Here is a 25,413-nt window from a genome sequence, read left to right on the forward strand (position 1 = left end):
GATGCTACATCAAGTCAAACATCTTTCAGGGCACTACACAAGTCAATTGCACAGATTATTAGCACATGGGTGGGACTGGTATCCTCCCAGCCAATCCGTAGGCTTGGAACGGGGCCTTTACCTCATGGTAAAGTCCCCGCTCCAAGCCTCCTCGGAAGCAGGAGGGCACTATCTTCACAGCCTGGATTCAGGTAAGTGCCCCCACGCTTCACTCTCGCCCCCAAATCCCACAACGCTGACCTACTCCCATACCGGCACCACTTACATGGTGTCCCTCACCGGCACTGGGAACACTCTGTGTTCCTGGCGCATCTCTGTCACGGCAATGGCCACCAGGGAAAGGGAGAAGGGACTACGTGTAGTTCCCTTCTCCCTAATCCATCGCAGCACCATTTGTAGGGGGTTATTGATGAATTATAACCCGTGGAATGCTGGGACAGCATTCTCATTGGACAATCTTCAAGTTATAAGAACCTATAAATCCTGCATATTGTTTTGAATGCTGCATTCCAAGGCTACCAACAGCGGGGGAGCAACCACAGCCAATTTTGTGGTGGACCCAGGTGGACTTTTATACTGTTATGTTATGCTATCGAGCATTTGCATAGCGCCTTATATACTATTGGTATGATCTCAAAGCTCCGTGGGTTGAACTCCCTCGGGGACAGTAGTCCAGGTCAGTGGAGAGAGTAGGGTAGTATACTGCAAGTGTGCACTCAGTATGTGTGCAGCCAGTGGAGTCTACGTGGTTCGTAGCTGCATTCTAATGCTAGTCATGGTGAGGTGGTTGTGTGAGGTCAGTAGAATGTGTGCAGCAAGGCCGTTGAGCTCAGAGTTTGCATTCTGGTGGTGATGGAGCTTGTGTATGAGGTTATGTGTGTAGCTAGGTTGATTTGTGTCATGGGGTATAGCTGTGTTGTAAAGACTGTTGAGGTGTTCATGGAGGTGTGTAGGTATGTGTGCAGCTAGGCCGAAATTAATTGAGGGGTATAGTTGCATTCTATTGTTTGTTGGTTTAGAAGAGAGTGAGCATATCGGTATGTGTGAGTGTCTGTGCGGATTGGTGGGAGGCCCCTATTTCAGATTACCCTCCAGTGCTAACTGAGCTGACCGTGTCTATTCTAGAGGATCAGCTCATTGGTTCTCCGAGAGAGATTATCAGTCTAGCGCAGAGTTTGTTCTGATTACCGGGCTTGAGTTTGTCTTTCCCTGCTTGGCAGTGTCGTCGGTGTTGAGTTGCACTATTACTAATCTTTATTGGGTTAAGCTAATTGAAGGTCTATGGTCATGGTCGTCCCTGTGTCTCGTTGAGTCTGCCAATGTTTATTGGAAGATACCTTTTCATTGTACAGTTACATCCAGTTCTGTTCTATATTAATTAAGTCCTAGCTAGATTTGATGACTGGTGTTCATTGGACCCAGGGACCAGCAACAGCCACTATGGTCATCCTTGTGTCTTGTTGGGTCTGTGGATTGCTTATAAGATGATACCTTCTCAGGCTGCATTTACTTCAGTTCTCTTCTGTTGGACATACAAGTACATCCTAGCTATGAAGACCGTTACTCAGTGAGCCCGAAGGTCAAGCAAGAGATCAGGCCGTGATGTAAGTGATGTGTCTGAACTGGCAGTGTTAAATGCAGCGAGGGTTAGAGTGTTCCTGATCTGGTGTGCGTTTAGAGTATTGGTGCCAGGCGACAGCACCTCCATGTCACTTTCAGGAGCTTGCTTTGCCAGATTCCTCACCTGATTCTTAGCGTATTCTTTTGAGATGGAATAGGGTCCGTTAGTGAAGCTCGGTTATTAGTTCCAGTGGGCCAATATTCTAGGTCCCGGGTAGTTGTTTATAGCGGGGGGATGGGTAGTCCTGTCGTAGTTTATGGTTTGAATTGCTGAATTATATTATATCAGAATGCTAGAGAGCCCATCTGATTGGAGAGCATAGCGCATATGTGCAAGAGAAAAAAGAGCAAGCCCAACCCAAGCATACTTGATACTGCATCCGGGTGAAGGAGTTCATGACATCATTTCCCAGGAAGATCAGAGTAGCATGCCTTGATCAGAGACCACCTTGGCTAATCTTCACAATTCTATCTAGATGTGACGCATGGCTAATCTTCACAGTTCTACCTATATGTGACACATGGCTAATCTTCACAATTCTATCTAGATGTGACGCATGACTAATCGTCACAATTCTATCTAGATGTGACGCATGACTAATCGTCACAATTCTATCTAGATGTGACGCATGACTAATCGTCACAATTCTATCTAGATGTGACGCATGACTAATTGTCACAATTCTATCTAGATGTGACGCATGACTAATCGTCACAATTCTATCTAGATGTGAGGCATGGCTATTTTTTGCAAATCTACCTAAATGTGACGCATGGCTAATCTTCACAATTCTATCGGGATGTGACGCGTGGTTATTCTTCACAGATCCTTCCAAATGAAACACATTGCTAATCTTCCTAAAATGTCTGTTGTTACACAATTCCTTCCCCCAAAATACATTTGGACACAACACATTTAATTTTGTGCAAATTAAATGTAAACCCTGCATGATGTCTGCCGCCCAGTGTACATGTAGGTGCAACACATTTCCTTCTCATAACAATGGCTAACCATGAGGCGTATCACAATGGCTGACTATGGAGGGTAGCACAATTCAACTCAGAGACTTAACTGTGTTAATACTGTTTACATAGTAGTAATAGTATAAGAGTGGTTGGGTTTCTGGAGCACAGTAATGGTTGTGCTTCCCGCCTGTATCGCCTTACGATGGCTAGTTACAGGGTGTGGCAACAGTCAACACCAAATAGCTATGGTGCGGAATATAATGACTAACTATGGGGCGTAACGCAGTCATATCTCATAGCGCAGCAGGGGCATATAAGAAAGCTATACCAACAATTTGGCCGTGAAGTATGGCTACTGTATGTAATTTAGGTTCCATTTACAGTATAGCTATTTTACACGCTTAGACTGAGTGCCAAAATGGCTACCTTGCACAATTAGGCTTGATAACAGGAAATAAGAGTAGTGTTTTTTTTGGAGTCGAGTAATGGCTGTACTCCTCACCCACACCACACTTACCTTACCCGTCCATGTAGGTTGTCTGCGTCAGGCGTCCCATGCAAACATGGGCACACGGAGTGCAGCTGCTTCTTTGGGAGCTGCCCTTAGCCGAGGGCTGCACAGGCAATTCTGCCCTGCGAGGACCGGTGAAGAATGGCGTTTCCTGGTCATGTGACCAAGGACACAGGCCAATCGGAGGGAGTGAAAGCAAACTGCGGCCTATGGATTACTAACTGCAAGCCAGGGAAAACTACAGACATTGGACAGGCACCCCTGACTCCCTCAGCCAATTGCTATCAACAAGCCATGGAAACTACTGACAATAGTTAGGCACACCAGCAGAAAAAAACGATTTGCAATTTCCACTTAAAACAGATAAAACCTCCCAACTTCTATATACTTGTATATACAGCATACATTTTGAAGAACGATTCAGGTTATACAAGCTTTATAGACCTTGCGCTCGGGCTGCACCAGGAGTTATGGGCCCGTCAACTTTGTTAAAAGCCTTCGCTGCACTCAAGTCTTTAACTCGGTTTTCAGAGCACATATCTCCCAGTACGTCCGTTGGGCTGGGTCTATAAAGCTTTATTTTTACGTTTGGAAAGTTTGATGGAGATTCTCATTGGACATTCTGCAGGATATAAGAACCAGTATAGCCTGCAATTGGTTTGTGTAGCTTGCAGACTGCCCAGAACACTAAATTCCAAGGCTAATGGCAGCCTGGAGTATTCCCACCGACCACACTAGCAGAGTTATGAAATAATACCTTCTGGTTAGTACAATTAGTACATACATCCTTGCTGTGCTTGGGCCTACAACATGGCCTACAACATGGCTGTTAGGCCCGATACTGCCTGGTACAGGCTCGGATATAGTCTACAAATCTTAATTATGTAGACATTTACATTTCAATGCAGGTGTTTTCAAACTGGTAATTTAGCCATAGGCTGGTGAAAAGATTTCCTACAATAATAATCAATGTTTAATGGGTGTTCCATGTCTATGTCCCCTCACCTTGATAACTAGGAGCTCAGGCCTTTATCCACCCACAGCACCAGATCTTGCATATAGATCGCCTCTTGTTACTAAATAAAGAGGTTCTCTTTGCTTTATCATGTAATGTTAGCGGTAATCCCACATCCCAGTTGCCCCCTTTAAAAGGCAAAGATTTAGTTTTCCTTTCCTTTATAAGAATAAAAAATCGGCATATCTCCAACGTGGTAAAAAACCTAGAATGCACACTGGACTCAAACCTATCCCTCAACCAACACACCACTACAGTATCTAAAACCTGCTTCTTCCATATACGGATTCTCAGGCGTATCATCCCTTACCTCACCTATCCACACCGTTTTTCTGCCGTCAACTCCATCATCCTGTCCCGCCTAGATTTTGCAAACTGCCTCAACCTAGGCGCTCCTGCATCTCAACTAAATAAACTCCAAAGAATCCAAAAACGCGGCAGCATGCCTGCTCATTAACATACCCACCAGAGGACACATCAGCCCTACACTAAAAGTATTCCATTGGCTCCCGATTGGTCGACACACTACCTTTGAAGTCATGTGCATCACCCACTGCGACATCCACAACACTGCACCAGAATTCCTTTAAGACAAAACTGTTCCCTACCAGCCCTCAATGAATCTCAAATCCTGCACAGCATTTCGCCTAGTGGTCACACCTTAGAACTTCTCCTGGCTGGACGGATCTTCTTTCTCTGTCCAAGCCTCTATCATCTTGACCTCCCTACCCCTACACATTCGCAACACTGAAAATCACCTGAAATTCAGAGAGGCCCTTAAATCCTGGCTCTTACCACATTTTCCCCCTCAACCCTTCCCCCCCGAAACCACACTGCCAAACCCAACATTCCCCTACACTAATTACAACACAGAGGCCGGCAGCATTCTCAGCGGCTCACCTGACACACTGTCGGCCCATGCACAACAACATTCCTTACCTAACTAACTCCCAGAATCATCCCCCCTTGAAACCACATTGCCGAACCCAACTCTCCCGCACACCAACTGCAACACAGAGGCCGGCAGCATTCACAACGGCTCACCTGAAATACAACAACACTCCTTACCTAATCACATACACCAGGAAAGCTAGCAGCCTACGCTGTGGCACACCGCAACAAACTCACCAGCCCTCACCGGCCAGACCCTCGCACCAGAGAGACCACGAATAATGAGACAAAGCCAGCCTCTCTGTTGCACTTGACAAAAATCGCTCCAGCCGAACAATCTCCTCAGCACCTGCCATAACTTCATTCTGTTGACCTTATCAAAAGTAGTCTTGAGGTCTATGAATGCAAGGCAGACTGGCTCTTTCTTTATATACAATGATTGTGCAATAATCAGGTAGCGATTCAGGCATTGGTCAATAGCTCCAAGGAACAATCTCATCCATTGTAGAGTAGTGTGATGCAGTCTAGTTTCTATAAGCCCTCTAATCTACCGTGGTTAACAGTGTCGAAGGGTGCTGTAAGTCGAGGAGTACAAGTGCCAAGGTGTTGTTGCTTACCGCTGTGATTTTGAGGTCATCCAAAATGGAAACTAATGTTAATTCGGTTCTTCTCATGAGTCTGATCCCAGCTTGTGAGTGATCCAGTAAGTGATTAGACTCTACATGCTTTAGGAGGCCAAGGTCATTTAGCGTGTCCCTCAACAAACTCTGCATAGCATGGCTGCTATGGTGCAAACAGTGTAGGTACACGCAAGCCCAGGTAATTTGACATGCCCGTATCATGTCTGCCGTAGTGCAGGCGGGCTAGGCATAAACAGACCAAGCTAATTTAGCACATCTCTTAACATGTCACATGGTCCAAACAGTGGCAGCTAATTTGGCACATCCTTCAAATTGTCACACATATACTGGACGTCTTTGTGCAGAAGTGTTCCTGTGCCAAGGACAACCGCAGACACAGTGCCACCGACTGGATGCAGTGCATGAGTATTGATGCGCCACATGTTTTTAAGATGATATTCAAGAGGGAACTTGCTTCACGAACCCAAAGGCTACCCAGACCATTGCAGAGACCTGCTTGATGGGCAGAGCTGGGTTGTTGGATCTGGAATGAGTGTGTGTTACTCTAGAAAATGCTCTCTCATGCAGCCTTCAACTGTATACAATCAAAGATGCATGGGGGAACCAATCATGCATCATTGACTGCATACGCGTGAGGTCCGGCACTGTTCCTGAGAAGGCTATATGCTTGGTCCCCGATGCTTCATGGACGGCTCATTTTGGCATGTACTAAGGTAGGCTGTATGTGAGCATTGTCTCTTGTGTGTTAATTTTCACTTGTGACCTCTGTCTGGTGACATAATTTACAGCGGCCCAGAATTGAAGTACCCCCCACCCCCTCCCTGGGATGTAGGAAGCATGGTGGAAAAAGTGTCATACCATCTTATAGTACATCTTAAGATCTGAATGTTACAAGAAATCCAATAACTAAGCGTCAAATGTATTTGACATTAGTTTTGCACCTGGTGGTGACACTTAAGGAATGTTGTACGAGGCATCCAACTCCATAGAAAGTAGGACATGGGGGGCAGGGAAGTGGCGTTATGATGTTTCTATTTGCAAGTGTAGGGAGTCTACCTGCCTCCTTGCTTTGATTATGATTTGGTAGGATTTTTGTGTTGGGAGTCTGCAAGGGACCTGACTGTACAAGGAAAGAAGAGGGATTGCAAGGAGGGAAAATGGCTGCTCCCTAGGGAAATGGAGAATACAGGTGAATAAAGCGTAAGCAGGCATAGAGGCTTTGCATTGGTAAAAGAGATAAAAGTCCAGGGAAAGCCAATCATTTCAAGGGAGATATGGTTTACAGTAGCTCAGACTTCAATGGATGCTTTAACTGAGAAACTAGGGTACAGAAGGCTGAGGAAGAGAGCACTGGCAGGGGTGAGTACATCACAGGGCACGTGAGGGGTAATTTGGAAAATGTTTTGCAGGCCGAGTGGGTGATAGGATGAGCAGTCCATTACCACCTCCTCCTTCCTGCTCCATCTTCAAAACCTTTGTTATACCACAGCATGAGATGTTCATGCGAGCGTATAACGTATGGATTCCTGTGGGATCGGCCTGAATTCGAATCCTTCATGGGCTTAGGACATGGGGGCGGGGTCAGGGGGGACAAATCCCCCCCACAATTTTAAGTGGGGGGATGTAATGTCATTTATCCCCCCAGAATATGTGTTTGGTGTGTCGTGCAGGGATCTGTTTTTGAAGTGGGGGGAGGGGCTGCTTACTATGTAAGCTGCCCTCTCCCCCTGGCCCCCCAAAGCATGGGGGCAATACCCTGGGGGCAGATGGGTGATCATCTGCCCCCAGGGAAGGGGGGAAACAAAAAAAGAGAATTAATTTTAAAAACTTAGTTTTGGGTGGGTTGGGTGGAAGTGGGACCACTAGCCACCAGGGGGGATTTTTGCAAGGAGTGGCCTTCTCCCCCCCACCCTAAGTGGATGGGGGCACCTTATCAAGCCCTCTCTGGGGGAAGATTGCTAGCACAATCTACCCCTAGGAAAGAGGTAAAACAAAAGCAAAAATAAAAAATGATAACTTGTTTTGGGTGGGTGTGGGGGGTCACTAAACCACCATGGATGTTTTTAGTGGAAAGGGGGAAATGTTCAGACATTTCACTCTGGCCACCCACTGAAACACACTGCCAACAACACATGTCCTACCTTCCCGCGTTCCCACAGGTGTACCGATGAAAACGGTACCTCACATGTGTGGGTGCACCTACCTGGGCGCAAAGGGAAAAGGCTAACCCACTGGTAACCTCAAGCCTTTCGGCAGAGCAGATTTTGCTCATGTGGACAACATACAGATTTGGGCCTAGGGTGTCGAAGCCACTAAGGAAAACAGGGAATCCCATGCATTTCCAAAATAAGGACACCCGTGGGAATCCACAGAGGTCTGACTTGTGCGAATCGCCCCAGAATGTATTACCCGCAATCCCCGGCAAAGTCTGAAATTTGGTGAAAAAACTACAATTTTCACACATTTCCCTCTTGCCACCCACCGGAACACGCCGCCAATACCACATGTCCTACCTTCCTGCGTTCCGACAGGTGTCCCGACATAAACAGTACCTCACATGTGTGGGTGCACCTACCTGGGCGCAAAGGGAAAAGGCTAAACCACTGGTAACCCCAAAGGGTTTGCGGAGACAACCTACAGATTTGGGCCTAGGGTGTCGAAGCCACGAAGGAAAACAGGGTACCCCATGCATTTCCGAAAAGAAGACACCCGTGGGAATCCACAGAGGTCTGATTTACGTGAATCACCCCAGAATTTATTTCCCACAATCCCAGACAAAGTGAAAATTGTGTTTTTTCCAACAATTTTCAGACTTTGTCAGGGATTGTGATTCATAAATTATGGGGCGATTTGTGCAAGTCAGACCTCTGTGGATTCCCACGGGTGTCTTCTTTTCGGAAATGCATGGGGTTCCCTGTTTTCCTCATGGCTTCGACACCCTAGGCCTAAATCTGTAGGTTTTCCACATGAGCAAAATTCCTGAAAATCTGCTGTGCGAAAAGACTTGGGGTTACCAGGGTTTTAGGCTTTTTCCTTTGCACCCAGGTAGGTGCACCCACACATGTGAGGTACCGTTTTCGTTGGGAAACCTGTGGGAACGCGGGAAGGTAGGCCATGTGTTGTTGGATGCGTGTTTCGGTGGGTGACCAGAGTGAAATGTGCGGAAATTGTGTTTTTTTTCTGTCATTTTACCGATTTCCCCCCAAACTATGGAATCTTTCCCTACATAGTTGTTGCCTGACCTGTGAAAATCACCCCTTCCTAAACTTGGAATTTTGTCTACTTTCCAGAAATGTATGCCTTTCTGGCTTCCCATTCTGCTTTCCTACCCTTTTCTTCCATTCCGTCCACGCATGTCCTATTGGACAAAAAACGCCAAAATCGCCTACCTCTCACAAAACGGCTGATTAGCATATCAAAATATGTTATTTTAGTTTCCACTCAATCTGTTCTTGGAAGCCTGAGAAATGGTGAATCCAGCACAGCAAACCATTTGTTCCTAGCTCTTAAAAGGAAAACATCACAGACTTCTTTGAACAACATTTTATTGGCATTTTATGAAAAAAAAACAAAGGTTCTCCTTTTTGGTAATTTTCTCTCACCCCCCTACAGCAAACTAGGATTCCTGGGTGGCGTTAGGACCGCCTACATGTGGAAAAAAAGGGGCCGAGATATCTCATGTAACAAAAAAGCTACAAGGGATTGAATGGCGACATACCGAAATCACCAAAAAAAGACCTTGGCACTGGGGGGAAATACCCATGGCAGTTAAGGGGTTAAGATGGTGAAGTCCCAGAGGAGATATCATTTGTAAGGTAGCTCAGTTAATTAATTCTCCAAATGCAGACTGTGCACAGGAATGTTTAACACCTGTGTTCAGCACCTGGCTTAATCTTCTGGTGGGATAATAGGCAGAGTGAATGCATTCAGCTTCCGATGCAACACAGCATTTTCCAGGTTAATTGGTTCAGAAAAAGTGGTGGAAAACACTATTACTGTTGCTTTTTCTAATTGGCCAGATTTTCGTGCATTTTCTGGGTGGAGTTCGGAGCCGAGTGGACACACCAGGACCCCCTGTATTTCTTGCTCCACCAGACAAATGTGGCCTTAATGCCAGCATGGATTCTCATGCTGGAAATAAGGAGAGGGATTCCTCTGGGATCTGCTTGGAAATTAAACCTGGTAAAAGCGGGCAGAGTCCAGAGGAAGCCATTGTCAATTCCGCCAGCATTCTCTAATTGCACGAGGTATTTACACTCTTCCAAAGTGGAAAAGGAATGTGATTTCACCTGCCTTTTACGCTAAAATCTACAATTTTGTGGCGGAAAAGTAAAACATGTGCCAATGGAAGTGGTCCACTCAATGCAGTTTACTTTGCGCCTTGATGCTTGGGGGGTTTGCGTGATGCTACACATGTAATAAATAAATAAATACATTTAACATGACCACAGATAAATGGCAATTTGTGATCAGAATGAGTGAGCATGGCATGTCGCTGGTAAGAGGGTGTCCTGTGCTTCTTGAGTGCGTTGGCAAATGCCCTTAATTGCCATCTCGCGTTAAGCAGGTGCTTAATCCCATCATTGTGGATTGCGCAATAATAAGTCGACAGAGGTATTTCAAATGGCCAATTTCACTCTTTGGGTGACATTGTCAAAGTGGGAGAATGTTACCCAGCATGTGCCACTTTTTCTGCCGAGTGAATTGTGCCCTCCCCGTGGAAGAAGTGTGAAAAACCCACAAGGGCACTGTGCCCTGCTCTTTCTGTGTGTGTCTTCCCCACAGGGCGACAATGCTGACTCAGACATGGGTAAGTCTCAGGTGGCAAGCCTTGTACCCTAGTTGATGTGGGAAAGGATTCCAGACTTCTGAGGCTGATCATATTAGTAGCATTGAGTTACATGCCACCTGACGGGTATGTGTGATAAAGTTGCAAAGCAGAGCTGTTAGTGGGCTAAAGCAGGAGGCAATGTCTCAAAGGGTACGTACAACCAAAAGTAATAGGCCCCTCCCCCATCATGGCTGTAGGGGCCAGGCTCCAAAACAGGGCAAGAATGCCCCCCAATCATCCATGCCCATGAGTAGGGTACCCCTCGTCCTCCAGGAACCCTGTTGAGCAACCTCTGTGCTTTCCAGGTGATACTAACGTTATTTAAAGCCAGAAGTCTAAAAGGTAATCGCTTAATTTCAGCTGGAAATTAGCTTCTGGCGTGATCAAAATGTCTTTACCAAGTGTGACATCACCCCCTTCATTCATAAGCAATATGTGTGTTCTCGCGTTTCTTCATCCACTGAATTACTGTTAGAAACAAAGGCAAGACTTGTGTCTCTTGTGTAGGCATTAGGAAGGCAGTTGCCAGCCTCTGGCATTATATGCCCATGTTTTTCCAATATTGGCTAGCTGTTGCCCTCTTATGGACAGGTAGAACCATCATGGCAGTGACTGGCAAATGCCTTTCCCTGCAGACTGCAGCTGCCATTGCTGTGTTAGGGAGAATATGTTGAGTGTTCAAGCAAGGAGGTATGTATTAAGCAAGCAAGCAGTGAGACAAGGCAGAGGCAAAGAAAGGCCAGAGTGGCTCTTTGAATAATGTAACAGGGCAGAGGACCCATGCTCTGCCGTCCTAGTAACATATGATAGAATCAAATAGAGCAGGCTTTGCAGCAAATGTTAAACGAGAAAGGAACAGAGTCCAGCTCTGCATTCAGAATAACAAAGGCAAAGAAAGGCTAGGCTCTGAAGCCAGCATGAGATGGAATAAGAGGGACCAGACTCATCGTGAGAGGCTGGCCCGGCCCTCGCAGGGGCGCTAAAGGGGCAGCCCACATAGCGGGCTGCCCCTCTGGCCACCCCCCTGGGTCCACATACACCCCACCTACTAGGCTTCCCCCGGGTCCGACACATCCGGGCGCGGACCTGGGGAGTGCTTAAAAGGGGGTGGGCTTGCGATCGCTCATCCTCCTTGTTTGCTGTACCCCCAACCCCCCGGAGGACAGTCAAAGCAGCAACATCACACAACTGGTCCCTCTACTCCCATAACAGGGCTTTCTCAAAGGTACAAACACGATTTCCTCTTTCTTTGAAACCCCCATCCTTCCATTCCAAGAGACACACACGTCTCCTTGCTCCACACAAAAAAGTAGCAACTTGCAGTTGGTAGAAAAGGCTGAAACTCCTTTATTTGGCAGGAGTCCACTTACAGGTGATCTGCCTCTTATCGAGCTGGCGTCCTAGCTGTGGCCCACTGGAAGTCATTGTTATTTCCTCTCTCTTACCATGAGCTCATAGTCAGATGAAAAATCCAGAAATGCAACATACAAAGACATGCTATTTGCTGCTGCATCCTTTAATTTTCTTCAGTTTTCTTTTCTTCTTTTCTCTTGTTTTTTACAGTGATATTTGTAATTTAATACATACTGCTATTTTAATTCTAATTTTGTGAAAAGTCGAGTTCTTTCACTAAAACACAATAAATAAATAAAGTAAAGCCCCCAAGATGTCCCCTGCCCCCCCAGATTTTATGTGTCTCCTACGCCCAAAGTAGGCAGATTCAATAGAAATCCATTGTCCAAGTTGTCTGCAAAGCATTACTTGTAGGAGGCATTTACATCTTTTACAAAACGGATAGTAAAAGCAAAGGGGGTGATTTTCATCATAAGCGTAAACTGCACCGTCTGTTTCCACTTCAGTACTAAAGATCCCCTCTGTGAAATTTTACACCACCTTGTGGAAAATTGAAGAGTAAAATATAGGTGAAATCGTCGGTAGAAATGTGCAAATACCTCCTGCAACACACAACTGCAGGGGGCATTCACAATGGATTTCTTTGGAATCCGTAGCATTATCGTGAGCATGAAAATCCATAGTGGCGGTAAATCAGCCACTTCTGTCTGGCGGAGCAGGAAATGGAGGCAGACATGGTATGTCCACCCGCTCCCCGTTTATTTATTTATTTATTTTGACATTTGTAAAGCGCACAGAACCCAGAGGCATCTAGGCTTATCAAATGCAGGAAATGGGTCAGGTTGTCAAAGGTTTTGGAAACAGTGTTTTACGACACCTTTTACGATTCGTTTGACGGCGAAAACTACTATAGAGAGGAGGCGGTTGTGCCTGTGTTTACTCATTACTTTGGCACACCGTTTTGCAATGCTTTACATGCCATGGCCAAACAGCATGTAGGTGCTAAAGTTGGTTGTCCCCAGCATGTACTGCGTATGTTCATAAAATGGCCCCAACAGGCAGGTAGGGGAGACAGATCCACCAGAACCCAGGAGGAGCTGCATATAAAGCAGAGAGAGAAGAGATGTATTGAAGGGGAAAAAGATACTAAACAGACTACCTAGAGGCATCAAGGAAAACTTGTATTTTTTATCTAAGGGGTAGGGTTGAAGGGAATGAATTATATCAGAAAAAAGGAAAAGGTGGCTGGCCGGCTGCCAAAAATGAGGGCATGCATGGGTACCACTTTAGACTAAGTGCAACTATGGGGTGCGTTGTACCCGCTGATACACAGATTTTCAGGCTTGCGGCTGCAATTTTTGCATCGGACACTCAAACGAGTGTATTGCCATTTCTTTCAACCGTACTAAGGTTGTCTTGCCACCGCAGCAGCATTAAGGGGTAATGGGGCTCATTTGCACTTCCCAGGTTGGTGACTTCTGTGTGTTCAGATACTCCAACAGTGCCACCTCCACCCTCCGTTGTCAATCCTGTCCCTCGCAGCAATACTTGTGCCTCTAAGTTCAGTTTACAAAAAGGTTCCATTTTACATGAAGATAAAGGACAACCTAAACCTGTGCAAGAAAACAATTCGGGGTAGTTTATAGGAAGCTGTTGTCCCCAGGGCAGTGCTTCATTGCACCTGACACTTGACTTAGTGATAGAGGCAGGTTTTGATGTCAGAGGAGATGACAAGCAATACAAAGTTACTACTGTGTGGGGGCTGGAGCGGGGGAGGGAGGCATCAGATCAGGATATGAAGGGAGTCATGGACGGGTGGGGGGCAACAGTCACTCCCTAATGCACACCTACCTCAGCCACTGATTTCCCTGCAGCACCTTCTGCAGCACTAATACCAGCCAGCATCTTTGGCTCCAGTGCCAACACACAATTTGTGTCGACCTTCCCACACTCCATCTATGCCTAATCCCAGGGAGTCTTTCCCTGCGCCATCCTCCTGTATTTCCCCACTACAAGGGCAGACCTTAGGGCAGGCCCACCCGGGCAACTGTCCGGGGTGCTATGAGCCCCTGCCACGCTAGCTCGGGGGAGTCTTTCAAGGTGTCCCCAGAGCGGGTCTGGTGGGAGAATGCGCAGCAGGCGCGTATTACAATTAAATGCACCCGCTCATGGAAGTAGGTCGCATTTAATAACAATAGGGCGCTGCGAGGTGAGGGGGGGCGCATCAGCACCTATTGAAAAATGTGTTTGGCTGCCCGGGCCGCTACCGCCACAAATGGCAGCCATGCCCACTACACATTGGGAGCTGAGGACATTAAGAATGCATTACCACTCCGAGGCTTTCTCTGCTGACCACGACCCTTCCATTGCCAGAGCGCGATGGTCCTTCCTGCTGCCCGGCGCTGTCTTAGGGGACCGAGGGGCCATGCAAAGAAGACACTCACCTTCAGCCAGCCAGAGTAGAAGAAGAACTGCAGGAGGGTGAAGATGGGCACGTACATGTCGAAGTCATGCCCTTTGTATCCCTGCAGCGGGTCCAGAAACTGCCGGCCAATCAGGCAGAAGGCGAAGAAGGAGTAGACAGCAATGGTGACCACCTAGGACATGGGAATGGGTGTGACACATGTGTTAATTTGGCGCATTGCCTACCACAGCAGCTAATATACATAAAAGATTCAAAATATTTCTTAAAGACCATGTAGTGGTGGGGAACTGTGGCAGATGGGTATTGGCTGACTTGTCCCCCAACCGCAAACAGTGCCAGGCAGAAAACATGGACATGAAATCTAATATCTTGCCTGCTCAAGTTCACATTCACATCCAAATTCAAATCGAATTTAGGTGGCCCATTGCCTGTGCACCCTGCTAGTGACCTATGCTTTTTGCCCTGTTTGCTAAAATCGAATTTAGGTGGCCCATTGCCTGTGCACCCTGCTAGTGACCTATGCTTTTTGCCCTGTTTGCTAAAATCGAATTTAGGTGGCCCATTGCCTGTGCACTCTGCTAGTGACCTATGCTTTTTGCCCTGTTTGCTAAAATCGAATTTAGGTGACCCATTGCCTGTGCACCCTGCTAGTGACCCATGCTGATGTTGTGACTGCATTAGTGCATTACCTGCCTGCACTGGATTTTGCACCCAGCCCATGTGCCTAAATAGTTCATTGAACTCTATCTCTGCCCACTCAGCCCCCACCAATATAATGCTGGCGCTCCTCACCATTATCATGTTCCCTTTTTGTGTAGTCCCGAATGCTACACCATGCACCAGAGGACATTTCATCAAGGTTGGCGAAGGATTAGCTAGACTAGACTGTCCACGCCACTTCCCCATCCCCTGCCCCACCCCTTTCCTCCCCGCACACCCCCCTTTCCCCATACCATCTCCTCAATCCCACATTACACCTACCACCATCAAGAATGTAGCAACCTCAGACATCCCGAGCCTTAGTCCCAACCCGTCTATATACAAACACACCACACCTATTAGCATTAATGATAGGACCACACCCATCCTGGGTATTGAAAGACTCAATAGACTCATGTCTAGAACTAAAATGTCCCTATTAGCTACCTCACTCACCACCACACCCTATACACCGACCAAACTAAACACCACGCCCATTAATTTCCAACAAAAAGCCTCCACAACGCACCACTCAAACACCAAACCAATAACAAAACCACTGATTTTTTCCCCCATTTCAGGTAACACACCACCCCCTGCCCCCACCTCCACCCTCAAAAGTGCACTCATCAATGCCCGTTCACTAGGTGCCCATGCTATAGATATCCATGACCTCATTGAGGACCAACACCTTGATATGCTGGTGGTCACTGAAACCTGGCTTCACCCAGCAGCAGGACCATTTCTAGCCCTTGCCATTCCCCCAGGATTCAGCATCCTTAGAACAGACAGGACAAATACCCAAGGAGGTGGAGTTGCCATAATAGCCAAAACCACTCTGGAAATCAGAGTTTGCCCAATAGAACAGATACAAGGTTATGAACTCCTACTAGTTAAGTATACTTCCAATCCCAAAACCACTACTAACTTACTAGTGGTGTACAGATCACCCAATAAAAATACACACCCCGACTTGGACATCACACTGCTCCTAACGCCCCTCATCAAGCCTAAAACTGAATGCATAGTCCTCGATGACTTTAACCTAGGATACAATGACCCCCTGGACTCAGAAGCATCTACATGCTATACAGCCATGTCAGAAATGAACTTCGTACACCTGATAGATAAACCCACCCACTCAAAAGGAAGAACCTTAGACTGGCTTCTAACTCTTAACTCTCTAGTCACCATTGACTCCATCCTCCCAGTCAATTGGTCAGATCACTATGTAATTAACTTCACTATAGACAACGCCAGTACAGAGCACATCACCCCCCAAAAACCAGAAACATTTGAAACTAGAAATATCAAAAGCTCTCTTCTGACAAACTCACTCAAGCCCTGAGTGCTGCCCTTGCCCATACGGTTCTAGGCACCAACAACCCCTCCTATCTAGCAGAACAATACCAACAATGCCTTACCCAAACTATTGACCTACTTGCTCCCATCACCACTAAAACCCGTAGACCTGACAAACGTTCCTGTTTTTGGTTTAATGAGGAACTTGTAGCCTTAAGACGCACAAAAAGATCACTTGAACACCTCCATAAGAAAAACAATACCCCAGATTCGGCATTAGCCTTCGCTGAAGCCAGCAAAATGTATAAATCAGCAATAATCACCCAAAAAGCCAATGCCTTCAACCTCTGCATTACTAATGCGCCTACAGACAGCAAAGAACTGTTTACCATCCTCAGAGAGCTCGAAAACCCTTGTCAAACCTCAGCACCTTCTAACGCTAGCAAAGACTGGTGCACTACTATACTAAACGCACTCTCATCTAAAATCCTCCTACTGCAAAATAAAATCGATAGTAAAAAAATGCTCCTAGCTGACAAAACTCCACCCACCATATCAATGACCACATCAAATGCCACTACTGGCCCCCCATTTCAATTCACACCAGTGTCTAACAATGAAATATTTGACACCATAATGAAACTCAAAGCTTCCAACTGTAAAGAAGACCAATTCCCCTCCCACCTAGTGAAACTATGTGCCCCCACCCTTACACCCATCATCACCAAATTAATCAATGCCTCTTTCCTCACATACACAGTCCCCACCAGTATCAAAAAAGCTTGGGTGACACCACTTCTAAAAAAAACATCCCTGGACCCAACAATACCCACTAATTACCGACCTATTACAACGGTCCCATTTCTCCTAAAAATAATTGACAAAATAGCCTACTGCCAAATTCAGAACCATTTGGAACAACATCAATTACTAGGAGACCGCCAGTCAGGATTCCGTCCCAACCATAGCACAGAGACAGCCCTCCTTGATCTGAAGATCCAAATGGATGCCGCTAGAGAAGCAGGTAAACTTTGTCTACTGATGCTCCTGGACCTCTCAGCGGCCTTTGATCTGGTTGACCACGATAAACTCTGCAACACTCTAGCAAACAACTTCAATCTAGCTCAGAACGCTACCAACTGGATCAAATCATTCTTGGCTGATAGGACTTCCAGAGTATCCATCGGCAAAGAATCAGCAGACCCAGTGCCTGTCCCTGCAGGTGTGCCGCAAGACTCCTGCCTATCCCCCACTCTGTATAATGCCTACACTAAGCTATTATTTGCAGCGTTGGATGCCATGGGTGTCATCTATACTAACTTCGCCGATGACACCCAAATCCTCATTCCTCTCTCAGGCAATCATGAACAAGACTCCCTCTTGGTTAACCAAATCTACTCACTCATCCAAAACTGGATGGCTAGTAACAGCCTTTGTCTCAATGACGACAAAACCGAGCTCCTCATACTAGGCTCCTCCAGCAAAATCAACACCCTTGAGCCCGCTTTCAAATCATTCACCATCGATGGAACCATAATCCCTGTTCTTAAACAAGTCAAGACCCTTGGCGTCTACTTAGATGCAACACTATCCATGTGTAAACAAGTAAACACTTTAGCCTCGTCCACTTCCTACACCTCCAAACACATCTCCCTCAGCCGTAAATTCCTCTCAGCCAACAACTGTGTTACTCTAGCCAGAGCACTCATACTGTCTAAGCTAGACTATTGTAATATCCTATTCCTTGGCACTTCCAAAGCCAACATAGCCAAACTTCAACTCATGCAGAACAAAGCCCTCAGAGCAGCTGTAGGCATCAAAAAATCCGAACATATCTCTAACACCAGAAGAGACCACCACTGGCTCCCCATCCAAGCTAGAATTCTATTTAAAACCCAGAGCATCACCCACAAATGCAGGGCTAACAAAGCACCCAAATACCTCAACAACACAGTCATGATGAAGCCCCAGACCAGACTCCTCAGGTCCAACAAAAACGCATACCTTGAAACCCCCAGATACAAAAGAGAGAAAGCAGGGGGTAGTAGCTTCAAAACACTGGCCCCCAGACATTGGAATGCGCTACCTACCCACATTATGAATGAAACCTCCTTCCCTAAATTCAAAAGCTTCGTGAAGACTTGGCTCTTCAATAAGTTCTAACTGAACCAGAGCACTAAACCCTGCCAATTAACTGTACATACCTGACTGATTTGTATATTATTGTATATTATTGATTGCTATTCTTGTGTACCTCTGTGTTCTTTCTAAGATTGCATTCTCCCATTGTCTGTAACGACGCCGTGATACCCCCGGGTCTGGGCGTATAACAAATGTAATAAAATAAAATAAAATAAATAAAATGGTTAAACAGCTTTTTATCTCACTTTTTCCTTGGTTGGTTACTTGTCTTTGGCTGGGTGTTGTTTCTCTTGTGTGTGCACTTTGAGGCCTATGCGCGTGTAGCATGTTAAAAATAATAAAATGAAGGATTCCCTTTTCAAATAATTGAATTTCATCAGCTTTTTCAAGCACATTCCATAGTCTACAGCTTATATAGGTCAATTTCACTACTGAGCAATTTAAATAAAATGACATCATGTAATCAACTATTTCATTAAAATGGATTGTACATGAAAGTATTAATATGAACTATATTTCAAATGCAACTATTCAAATTCACTTATTTCAGTGCTTGCCTATTTAATTTACATGGTCAAATTCCAAGTTAAATGAATGCATCGCCTGCATTTATGACCCAAGTGCTAGAAGTTTAGAAGGCGCCTTGAAAGTCAAATTGTACACGCAGATGTATGCAGTCTCTTGCACCTTTTTGGCGCCTACATTCACAGACCACTTTCTTCAGGCGTTTTAATGTTACACATTAGCATTGGTGTTTGCCACACTCAAAAAGGCACTTATTAGCCTATTGTTGAGAGTCTGGGAAAACCTTTTTACATTGTCCTACTACCCCCAGTTCACAACAGCTTTAGATGGGAAGCAGTGACTGTATTGTCTTTGCGTTTTAGGATGAGAAAACTCTTTGTCTCTCGTATGTGTGTCTTTTTAAACCTGAGCAATCCTGGTCAGTGCGTCAATCGATGGGCTATTAAAAAGTTTCTTATCCCAGTCAATGCCACACGAGTTTTTAGAAAGGAAAAGCATCCTTCCTATTTTCCCTGGTGCGCCCTAGCTTTTTTCCTTTACTTTAGTCTCTTCCTTTTTACATACATTTTTTTTTGTGGAAGAGAGTGGTATGAGACTTACAAGGCTGAATGTATTACACACTATAGAAGTTGGTAATTTCACTCTTATTCTGTCACTATTAGACAGGCGTTGTAACACTGCAACCTAGTTGAGAGTGCACTTTAGGCAGGGATAGCCTACTTTTCGCTCTATCCTTCTGTCTTCCTCCACAGCCTTGACCTCATTTGTAGTCCATACCACAAGAAAGTTATTTAAAGTTTTTTTTTTTTGGCTTTTTGCCAACTGGACCAATCTTGGTTTCTACTTGGCTGCTAATAGTTTTCAATACAGTTGTGTTTTGCCTAGTTATTGTGTAAATGTAATCTATTAAGGGCATTACCCTGTTAACTTTACCCCATTAGCCTTCTGGTGTAATAATAAATACACATTAACATTGGCCAGGCTGGAACCCACTGCATAGTATAGAATGTGTCTTCAATGTCCAAGACTTTGTTAGCAACCAGCCAGATGAAGCACTAGCAGGATCACCGATGTCTTTCTGCTGCAAGCCTATCCTGGCCCATAATCCCATAGTAGTGGTAGGGGCCCCCTTTCTACATCAAGCACATTTTGACAGGTGGTAACACCCCCTGCTTCTGGCCTTAGTTCAGCCTTCTTTTTCATATGGTTTTGATTTAAATTTGATATACATTTAATACAAAATTGATATCAAAGATGTTTATATCAAATGTATATTTCTTGATATAAAGTTTTTTTTCTAGTTTGATATGGAAAAACGATATAAAGCAATATAAACTTTATAGTAAAATGATATCATTTTAATATAAAATCTCTACAAAAATGTGACTGGGAGCAAGTGTGTGCGCAGCTGTCTGAGTGCGAAGTGTGTTGTGGAGAGTGAGACTTTGAATGTTAGGGTTTATTGTGATGACGTGGGAGTGGGGTTTTTAAACATAGAGCCGCCGGTATCATTTTATATAGATTTAATATACATCTAGGCACAATAGCTGTAGTTATAATTTTATATAGATTTAATATGTTATGTTACTTGGCATTTATATAGCGCCTTACGTATCATTGGTATGACCTCAAAGCGCTGGTAGGTTGAACGCCCTCGGGAACCGCAGTTCAAGTCAGTAGAGAGAGAGAGTGTCGTATAGTGCGTGGGCGCACCGGATATGTTTCCAGCTGGTGTGGTTGTTGCATGGTAGCTGCTTCTTAGTGGTAGGTGTGGTGCTGAGGAAATCAGTTGGATGTGTTCAGTCTGGAGGGTGGACACCCAGACTGAGTTCTGGCTGCGTTAGGCCTGAGGAGACGCCTAAAGCTAGTGGTATGTGCTCAGCTAGCTGTGTTTTATTAGGATGATGAGGAGTTTGTGGGGTCATGTTAGTATGAGAACAGCTTTACCGAATGTGTCATAGTATTGCTGTGTTCTAGTTCAGTGATGGTGTATAGGAGAGAGTAAGCGTAGTAGTGTGATATGGTGGTTATCTGTAAAGCGCTAGCGACCAAGCACGAGAGCAGGACAGGAGCGTCCATATATAGTGGTATACATATCTACAGCGACAGGATGGAGAGGGTAAACATGTGATACAGATAACATGGGGATACAGGTAGATAGCATACACATAGTATAAATATGAGATAAAGGGGTATATTGATGTATATCCACTCCATCTACTCTGTCCTTTCCATCCACTCAGTTCACTCAATCCTTTTCCTTCCACTCTATTCACTTTTTTCATCCGTTCCATCCACTCCATCTACTTCCATCCTTTTCATCCACTCCATCCTTTCTATCCACTTCATCCTTTCCATCCGCTTCATCCACTCCATCCTTTCCATCCACTCCATCCTTTCCATCCACTCCATCCTTTCTATCCACTCCATTTTTTCCATCAGCTCCACTCTTTCATCCACTCAATTCTTCCTATCCACTCCATCATTTCATTAATCCCATCCATTCATCCACTTCATCCATTCCATCCACTTCATCCGTTCCATCCACTCCATCCTTTCCATCCACTCTATCATTTCCATCTACTCCATCCTTTCCAACCACTGCATCCTTTCCAACCACTGCATCCTTTCCATCCATTCCATCGTTTCCATCCACTCCATCCTTTCCATCCATTACATCCATTCTATCAATTGCATCCTTTCTATCCTTTCCATCCTTTTCCTTCTTTTTGCCTTTTTCCATCTAGTCCATCCACTCCAGTCCGTTCCATTCATCCGTTCCATCTGCTTCATCCATTCCATCTGCTTCATCCGTTCCATCTGCTTCATCTGTTCCATCTGCTTCATCCGTTCCATCCGTTCCATCCGTTCCATCCGCTTCATCCGTTCCATGCATTCCATCCGTTCCATCCGCTTCATCCGCTTCATCCGTTCCATCCGCTCCATCCTTTTCATCTGTTCCTTCCATTCCATTCGTTCCATCCTTTTCATCTGTTCCTTCCATTCCATCCGTTTCATCCGTTCCATCCGCTATATCCGTTCCATCCGCTGCATCCGTTCCATCCGTTTCATCCGTTCTATCCGCTTCATCTGTTGTAGTCTATCCGTTTTATTTAATCTATCCATTGCAACCACTCTATTTGTTCTGTCCACTTCATCCGTTCCATTCCCTTCATCCGTTCCATCCGCTTTATCCGTTTCATCCACTTCTTCCGTTTCATCCACTTCATCCGTTCCATCTGCTTCATCCGTTCCATCTGCTTCATCCGTTCCATCCACTTCATCCATTTCATCTGCTTCATCTGTTGCATCCGCTTCATCTGTTTCATCTGCTTTATCCGTTCCATCCACTTCATCCGCTTTGTTCGTTCCATCCACTTCATCCGTTCCATCCACTTCATCTGTTCTATCCACTTCATCCATTCAATTTACTTTGTCCATTCCATTCTCTACACCTGTTCCATTCTCTACATCTGTTCCATTCTCTTCATCTGTTCAATTATCTTCATCTGTTCCATTATTTTCCTCTTTTCCATTCTCTTCATCTGTTCCATTCTTTTCCTCTGTTCCATCCACTCCATTCACTCTGTCCGTTCCATCCACTCTATCCGTTCCATACACTCTATCCGAACCATCCACTCTATCCATTTTATTTACTCTATCCGTTCCATCCACTCTATCCGTACCATTCACTCTATCCGTTTTATTTACTCTATCCGTTCCATCCACTCTATTTGTTACATCCACTTCGTCCGTTCCATCCACTTCATCTGTTTCATCCACTCCATCCAATCATCTGTTCCATCCATTCCATCCACTCATCCATTCCATCTACTCTATCCACTTGATCCACTCCATCCATTCCATCCACCCACTCCATCCTTCCCATCCGTTCCATCCACTTTGTCCGTTCCATCCATTTCATCCGTTCCGTCCATTTCATCCATTCCATCCACTTCATCCATTCTATCCACTTCATCCGTTCCATCCACTTCATCTGTTCCATCCGGTTCCATCTACTCTATCCGTTCCATCCGTTCCGTCCATTCGGTTCGTTTCGTCCGTTCCATCCACTCCATCCATTCCATCCACTCCATCCGTCTGTCCACTCTGTCGATTCCATCCACTCTGTCCGTTCCATCCACTCTGTCCGTTCCATCCACTTTGTTCGTCCCATCCACTTTGTCCATCCCGTCCACTTCATCCGGTCCGTCTAGTGCATCCTTTCCATCTACTTTATCCATTCCATCCTCTTCTTCCGTTCCATCCACTTCATCCGTTCCATTCAGATCATTCGTTCCATTCAGTTCATCTATGTCATCCACTCCATCTGTTCCACCCATTTCATCTGTTCCATCCACTTCGTCCGTTCCATCCACTTCGTCCGTTCCATCCACTTCGTCCGTTCCATCCACTTCATCCGTACCATCCACTTCATCCGTTCCATCCACTTCATTCGTTCTACTCAGTCTATCTGTTTTAGTTACACTATTCGTTTTAGTCTTTCTATCTATTCAATCGACTCCCTTTGCTCTTCGTTTTCTTTGTTCAACAACCTTAAGTTTCTGTCTATTGTGGTTATTTATTCGTTTGTTCTAAGCATCAATTCTTTAAGGGAAGAGCCACGTTTTCAGTAATTTGCGAAAAGACATGTAGTCTTCGGTGGGTCGAATGTGGGGTGGAAGCGAGTTCCACAGAGTGGGGGCTAAGGCTGAGAATGATGTTCCTCCTAACCTGACTGAGTTGGTGTTTGGTATCACTAGGAGGAGGGCAGAGCTTGATCTTAGAGTGCGCGATGGGTGGTAGGGTATAGGCTTGTCCTGTAGCTATAGAGGTTCGGTTTTATGCATTGCTTGGTGGGAGATGCACAAGATTTTGAAAGTCACCCTTCCTCCAACCGGGAGCCAGTGGAGAGTTCTGAAAGCTGGAGAGGTGTGATCTATTGGGGCAAGTGCTAGAAGCAATTTGGCTGCAGCGTTTTGTGCTCTTTGTAGTTTAATGAGGTGGTATGCTTGGATCCCGAGGTAGAGGGAGTTGGTATAGTCCAGTCTTGAAATTACAATCGATTCGACAATGGCGAGTCTGTTGGGAAAGGAGATGTATGGAAAAATGCGTCTAAGAATTTTGAGGGGATAATGGCAGGACTTAGAGATGTTGTTGATTTGGTGAGAGAGGGTTAGCTCAGAGTCGAGAGTGCATCCAAGGTTTTTTACTGAGGTTGAGGTGGTTGGTGTATTGCCCATGGATGATGGCCAGGGTAGAGGGTGGGGCAGAAGCTCGGTGTTGCTGCACACCATGATATGAGTTTTGGTGGGGTTTAAGAGGAGGTGTTATGTGGTCATTCAGCGATCAATGTCAAGGGGGCAGGCAGCGAGGTTGGGCTGACAGTTGGGTTTTGAGTTGATGAGTTTTAGGATTAATTGGGTGTCATCAGTGTAGTTATAGCACAGGATATTGTGCGAGCGGATTATTCTTGGGAGGGTGGACATATAGAGGTTGAACCGGAGGGCTGATAGGCACGCTCCTTGTGGAACTCCGGTATTGACTGGACGGGCGGCGGAGACAAAGGAGGAGAGCAGGGTTATTTGGTTCCTGTTGTTGAGGAAGGATGCAATCCACTTGAGAGCGTTTCCATGGATTCCTTGGGAGTGGAAGAGGTCGAGGAGGATTGAGTGGTTGATTGTGTCAAAGGCGGCGGATAGGTCTATAAGTATTAGTGCAGCTCATCCCGCAGAGTCTGCAGTGATCTTAAGGTCGTCCCAGATTGAGGTCAGAGTGGTTCCGGTTCCATGTCGATGTCTGAGGCCTGATTGTGCAGGGTCTAGGAGATTGTTGGCATCGACAAAGGCATTTAGTTGGGAGTATGCGGTTCGATCAATGAGTTTAGCAAGGAGCCTGGTGTTTGAGATGGGGCGGTAGTTTTTGGGGTCGAGAGGGTCGAGGGAAGTTTTTTTAGAAGAGGCTTGACATGAGCAGTTTTGAAGGCGTCTGGGAAAATTCCCGATGAGAGGGAGTCATTTATGATGGTTCTTGCATACTCTCCTGCGCAGGTAGATGTGAATATTTCTTTGATGGTTGAGGCTGGGCAGGGGTTTAGAGGGGAGCCGGATGGTTTCCGGGCGGAGATAAGTTTGAGAAATTGGTCTGTTGATATTGGTGTGAACGAGTCAAAGGTGGGTTGGGTTGCGGTTGCTGTGGCAGTTGGGGGGGGGGGTGACAGGTAAGGTGGGTGGATTAGGTGACGAGGACATGAGAGCCAGTTTGTTGTTTAGGGAATTTGTTCTTTCGAGAGCAGTAGTGGAGAGAGAGTGAGTCGCAGAGTGACTGATTTGAGGTCGATTGGCTGGTGGTACAGGTTGGTTTGGTGAATTCAGAGATGATTTTGTGGAGTTCCTTGCTGGGGTTTTCACAGTTGAGAATTCAAGAGTTGTAGTGGACTTTTTTTGCTTTCCGCATTTCGGTTTTGTAGTGGCGATGGTGCCGGGCCAGGGT

The 25,413-nt window shown here is 45.7% G+C and overlaps 1 protein-coding gene across 1 annotated transcript in view; it reads right to left on the reverse strand.

The window, feature by feature from the left end:
* The window catches only part of BEST4 (bestrophin 4), a 178,380-nt gene that overhangs the window by 29,463 nt on the left and 123,504 nt on the right, over positions 1 to 25,413 (reverse strand). The window contains exon 6 of the mRNA XM_069642787.1: positions 14,273 to 14,425. Within this exon, the coding sequence (XP_069498888.1) occupies positions 14,273 to 14,425 (153 nt within the window). The remainder of the gene's footprint in view (positions 1 to 14,272; positions 14,426 to 25,413) is intronic.

This window comes from Ambystoma mexicanum, chromosome 1q (assembly GCF_040938575.1).
Source record: "Ambystoma mexicanum isolate Mex_15411 chromosome 1q, UKY_AmexF1_1, whole genome shotgun sequence".
Taxonomy (NCBI): Eukaryota; Metazoa; Chordata; class Amphibia; order Caudata; family Ambystomatidae; genus Ambystoma; species Ambystoma mexicanum.